This window comes from Coffea eugenioides, chromosome 2 (assembly GCF_003713205.1).
Source record: "Coffea eugenioides isolate CCC68of chromosome 2, Ceug_1.0, whole genome shotgun sequence".
NCBI lineage: Eukaryota > Viridiplantae > Streptophyta > Magnoliopsida > Gentianales > Rubiaceae > Coffea > Coffea eugenioides.
The window spans coordinates 27,164,461-27,170,092 of NC_040036.1; the positions used below are offsets into that span (position 1 = coordinate 27,164,461).

Genomic DNA, 5,632 nt, shown 5'->3' on the forward strand with positions numbered 1-5,632 from the left:
ATAATTCTACTTAATATTGAAAATTAATTCATTTGGAATTTTTTGAATTCAACATATTTGATAATAGAAATGCCTTACATTATCAAATAAAAGTTTTTTTTGTTGAAACCCTATTTGATAACCCAATTTAATATTTAAATTTAATAAATTCAGATTTTTACATATACAAACACGTTTGATAATGAAAAATTAAATATCTAAATTAATTAAGTGACATTGAAGTTTTTAAGCAAAACTTACTCCAAAAAATAAATGATAAACTATTCGCTTATCACTTAATATGATATACACACAAATGTATCATATTTAGTATTTAACAATTTAATAACTTAATAGATTCAGAGTTTAGATTTTAAATTTCATAGTTCAAACTTCAGTTTATCAAATGCATCCTAAATTTTCTGAATTGACTATAATACATTTTCATGCATGTTCTAACACACAAAGTACGCTCATCCTGAATTTTCTGAATTGACTATAATACATTTTCTAACACACATAAGGTACACTGCTATTCTTTTTTGTTCAACATACACATACACATGCACACATACACTCTCACATACAAGTACACACACTTAAAATACTACCTCTAAATTGTTTCATTATTTTCGGTCCCTCACGCAAGCACATGCACACGCACACACTTTTCTCTCTGTGTCTAAATACACAAATAAAGACTATTATTTTTATAAAGATAAAAGCATATCATTTGTTTGATATTTCAATTCGGTATTATAATTTAATTAGTTATTAAATATATATAACTAAATCAATTCAGCAACTTATTACTTTCAACACTTCATTACTACTCTTCAAAATTTAAATTTCAGCCTTTACTTTTATAACTTCCAGTTGAAGTTGTTACTATCTGTAATTGACATCACAAGAACAAAAGAGGCAGCTTTCTTGCACTCAACACAACTCAGAACCAAAGATTGAGCTTATAGCCTTTGGTCTCAGAAGGCTAATTTGCACTAGGCTTCCTCCAAGACTTGAAACAAGCAATGTGGTTGGACCATTTGAACTTGAACACAGCATTTGTTGTATTTTGGGCTGCGATCCGCTTAGCAGTGCTAGCACCGAGTTTAGACTGCTTGAATCTCTTCCAATCTTTTAGCACTGCAGTCAAATCAGCCACCTTAGCACTTATACTTCTGCAGCAATTAGCGTGGACAGTAACCACCGATCTAACGTCTTTGCTATCCCGGCAAAAGCCACTAAAATAGAGGGTGTCCAAAAACCTGAGATTAAGGCCTAATTCTGCAGCCACTCCTTTATATATCAAGTTTCCCAAAACATCCTGCTCCTTCAATCCTGTGGAATTGAGTCTTGTGGCGTACCAAATTTGGAATAGTGTTATGGTCTTGTTGTTTGCTCTGATATGGTAGAAACCCGTGTTGATCGGATTCTTTTGGGACCTGGGATTGCCATTGAAGTTGTCCGTGCTAATTTGTAAGTCATCAGTTCCGTTGAATCTTAATCTTGGAAATGGATTCCTTAGCCATATTACATCTGTATCCTGCCAAAGAAGAACCATTAACATAAGTCTGTGCACTGAAAAGCGATATATCTGCGAACTAAGATGAATTATTCGACTCATTTACAAAAATTTCGAAAGAAGTTTTTAGTTTTCTATGATCCCTGGTATTCTAGATGAGTGCAAGTGTGAGCCAGCTGCAACAAGCAGCTTTGGTTCAATGTCTATAGTTTGAGCTTACTGCATGCTAATTTCACTAAAAAGTGACAATCAGTTCCATTGTCATCTACTAATATCTATCCTACTTGAAAGTGAAATTTTTATGTCTTTAATTTGTAGCTTCTAGTCCTATTATCGTGATTGGAAAAGTTTATTGCAACTGTGAAATGGTAAATGAGTTTTACAACAAGGAACGAATTGCGCTTTCAACCGTATATATCCATACATAATAGATTTGTTCAAGGTAAGTTAATGGACATGGACCCCTTCAATGGATTTTAATAACAAACTACTAAAATATAGGATTTCGCTTATCCATTAACTTTTTATTATTAAAATCCATCATTATAAAACTCCGGGAGTAATCCTTTTAAAACATGAGTTCATGAATCAATTTAAAGGACCGCGTAATTCTTTTACTTCCTTAAAACTCCAGAAGTACACCTAAATTTATATCAAAATTTTACGGCAATAAAATAGAAATTTAAGGAGGCAGTGAGAGCCCGTGCCCCCACCTTAAAATCGCCGCTGATTGAACTGTCTATGGATTTTTAGTCATCTTTGCCACTACCCCATGAATTTATGCATCTAAACTGAAAATTCTACAAAGCAAGGTGGTCGTTGCTTGGTCTAGCAAAACTGCGGTGATAAAGACAAAGATAAACTGGCAACCTCAAGAAGGGCCATTAATTGATGTTCCCTCTAATGACCATGCATGTGATACAGCTTTTGATTTTTATTTAACGCATAGACTAAGTTAAAAATTATACTTGCCATTCTATTTGTATCTTCTTGTAGGTTTCTACAGGATTCTTCGAAGACCTAAGCTGGTTTTGCCTGGAAATTTTCAAAACAGTTTCCAAGCCTGAAAGCCAACGACTTTCCGTCTTAAGCGGGCTTTAATTGAAGAATGGAGATTCTAAATTTCTGCATTCCGGGGGACTAAGGGTGCCAAAGCTTCCTAGTTTCCTGCCTGCCAGACCTTTGAATTTATAACTCCCGAGTTGCACGACATGTCCCACCTTCTAAATTTTCTCACAAACGAGGTTCAGTCAAATCACTTGATTCACTTCTGAACTCTGAGAAACAGGAGTAGTCCACACGTTAGCTAGCTATGCATATTCCCAACAGGTTTCATTCGTAGTGTCCTAAATTTTGCTTTTAACACATTGGTTAATTTTAGTTTTAATACTTAATATGTGCACAAAACTCTGCTCACAACCTATATATCTATTTTATCCTTGAAAATGATAAAGATTATTCTAGAGTTAAATCCTTCAAAAAAAAAAACAGGTTCTAGGGTTAAAGTTATATTGCAACACTAAAAGAATGAAACCACACTTTTTATATATATAATAAAATTACAAGAAACCCATCATAATCTTCTTATCATCCAACCCAACATTTATTCATCCGACCATTGATCTATAGTTAAAAGGTAAAAGGTTGAAATTTCGAAAAAAAAAAAATCTCTTGAGTCTTTTTCTCTATTCATAGAATCAGTAATAATGTCGCTCTTTCTCGATTATTGTGTCTCTTTCGAAAGTAAAACTCCTGAAATTATTTTCTTATCCAAATGCTAAGTTGGATAACTTCGATAACCTTTCTTCTCGGTATAGATAACTTCAAACCTGCTTATCCCGATCGATCTTAACTGCCTAATTTCTTTGAAATATCTGCCAGTTTCTTAAACATGAGAAAAGCTCATCCGTACAGTCTTCTGGCACTCCAGACGAACTTGACTAACATCTACTACCATTTACCATTGCACTCAACAAATTTTTTTTTTAAAATTAATAAATTCTAATTAAATTAAACATTGAAACATAAAAGAAAGCCTAAATTAAACAGTCGTACGATGTCGCATTTATCAGAATTAATGTCCATGAAATCAACTTAGTCTTCATGAGGGATTCGCACTTACTGTGAATATGAAGTTGTACCCCCGCTTAAGAACATCAAGGAGAAAACGGGTTCTTGTCCACATCATCTTGATGAAATCCTGCGACATATAGAGCTTTTCTTCCGTGAAATCAACGCCGTCCGTCAGCAACCTGTAACAATTCAACCGCCGAAACGAACACCGATCATAGGCCGTCTGATCCATTGCTACTACTAACAAATGATCAAGCAACGATCTCGTCTCTTCTCCAACCCAAAAACCTTCAAGAAAAAGATCCAACATAGTTGGATATTGGTCGTTGTGGGGCTCGACATAGGCTTTGTTTACTATGGTAATGATCACGGTCTTGTCCGTGGCCATGGCAGCATTGCTTAGAGCTGCTTCAAGTTCATCTCTTATCATTGTAACATTTGGCTGCAAGAATATGATGACATATTAGTGCTCATGGGAATATCTGTGCGCTTGCGTAAGATGGAAGTGAGAGATGCTTACGACGTTTGATTGTGAGGTTGAGTGTTTCTGGAAAGAAAAGATTGCTGATTTTAAGGCCGTCGGATTCCAGGTAAAAATGAAAAGCAAGCCCGTAAAGACAACAGAAACAAGTACAAGATTGTTGATGGACTTCTTGGAGAAGTCCATGTTGTTTAAGTATGTGCATATATGATGCATATAGATGGTGGTGGTGGTCGGATCTTGGGCACAAGAGAAGAGGAGTACGACGAGGAGGAGGGGGCGAGTGACCGGAAGAGAAGAGCCGGGGAGCTAAGCAGTGAAGGAGAAAAAAGGGTCGGTGAGGCTCAGGCGAGACACCTGAGATCCTTTAATTCACCGTTCTAAAATACACTTAAACACGTAATTCTGGTAAACGGAGAAAAGTATAGAATAGTGTAAAAGTATTTATAGACCTTTGCCCAATGAATTTCTGATTGTTATCGTTATCATTTTTGTGTCTTCTTTGAAATAGTTTTTATTTAGTGGTTTATAGTGGATTGCTTGATGAAGCTTCTGTATTTGGATAAAGATTTTTATTTTCTTCTTGGCTTTTTGGTGTTAATAAGGGATGGAACAATGTACCAATTGAAGACACTTCTTCTGCAGTCATCCATCCAATTTCGTACGTACCTTTAACAGTTGCTTTTTCATTCAATGAGGCAAATACGGAAAAAAAATATTTGCTTCCCTTTTTGCTGTCCGTCTTTTTCTAACACCAAGAAAATGTTTCGATCTCCACATGGATATGCTTGAACTACATAACCTTCATAATTCATACCAATATCTTCTAATTAACTTCAATACGCAAGTTCGTTAGTCCCACTGAATAGTTTATGGTAAAAGATTAAGACGCCCATATGGACTTTATCAACCCGTTGAATAATTTATGGTAAAATCTATTTTGAAATTTGGTCTATCTATCCGCGCTCGTTGAGATATATTTTTTAAAATGTAAGATTAAGTAGAAAAAGTAAATAAATATAAGAGATGGTGTGTAAAATTAAGTACATAAAGTATATAAATGTAAAAGAAAATAATGATTATTAGTATGCGTCTATATGTGGTAGGTTAGATGAATTTTAGGTATATTAATGAATGCCATTAGAAAAACCCTTAATATTTTAGGCATTAAAATTTGGATTAATCTTTCGCACACTTACTCTGTCGGCGTCAAATCAATGACAACTATGCAAAATTTGGATTTGAAATCCATCATTTGCACATATATCATGAATCCAATGATGATAGTGTATTATACACTATGAGGTGTACATAAGATTTACTTTAAAATTTTAGACACAAAACTAAGGATTAACTTTTTATGCACTAACAATGTATTAATTTTTTTTAACAATAACAGTTTTTTACACTAGCAGTTTTTTATGTATGTCACATATGCACGGTTTAAATTTTAAATTTAACTCATGTTAAGCAGCATGAGTTAAACCTAATCGTGTAAAACAATTAACATGATAGTGTATAAAAAAGTTATAGTTATCCCAAAACTAATGTGCCAAATCTTTCTAATGCTGGAGATA

General features: G+C 34.2%; 1 protein-coding gene across 1 annotated transcript; it reads right to left on the reverse strand.

Moving 5' to 3' along the window:
- Window positions 1-836: 836 nt before the first annotated feature.
- On the reverse strand, window positions 837-4,425 carry LOC113763611 (uncharacterized protein At1g28695-like). The gene is made up of 3 exons (XM_027307483.1): window positions 4,095-4,425; window positions 3,624-4,016; window positions 837-1,522 (listed from the first exon to the last, which is right to left on the reverse strand). Exons 1-3 carry the CDS (start codon window positions 4,269-4,271, stop codon window positions 968-970), a joined length of 1,125 nt encoding a protein of 374 aa, XP_027163284.1. The 5' UTR covers window positions 4,272-4,425; the 3' UTR covers window positions 837-967.
- Between the last annotated feature and the right edge of the window lie 1,207 nt (window positions 4,426-5,632).

Bases quoted from the DNA above. Each gene is read 5' to 3' on its own strand.
- LOC113763611 (XM_027307483.1), bottom strand. From the start codon at position 4,271: ATGCATCATATATGCACATACTTAAACAACATGGACTTCTCCAAGAAG. The intron at 4,017-4,094 runs GTAAGCATCTCT...ATATTCTTGCAG, and splicing joins CAACCTCACAATCAAACGTC to CCAAATGTTACAATGATAAG. The intron at 1,523-3,623 runs GTAAGTGCGAAT...CTTCTTTGGCAG, and splicing joins GGTACAACTTCATATTCACA to GATACAGATGTAATATGGCT.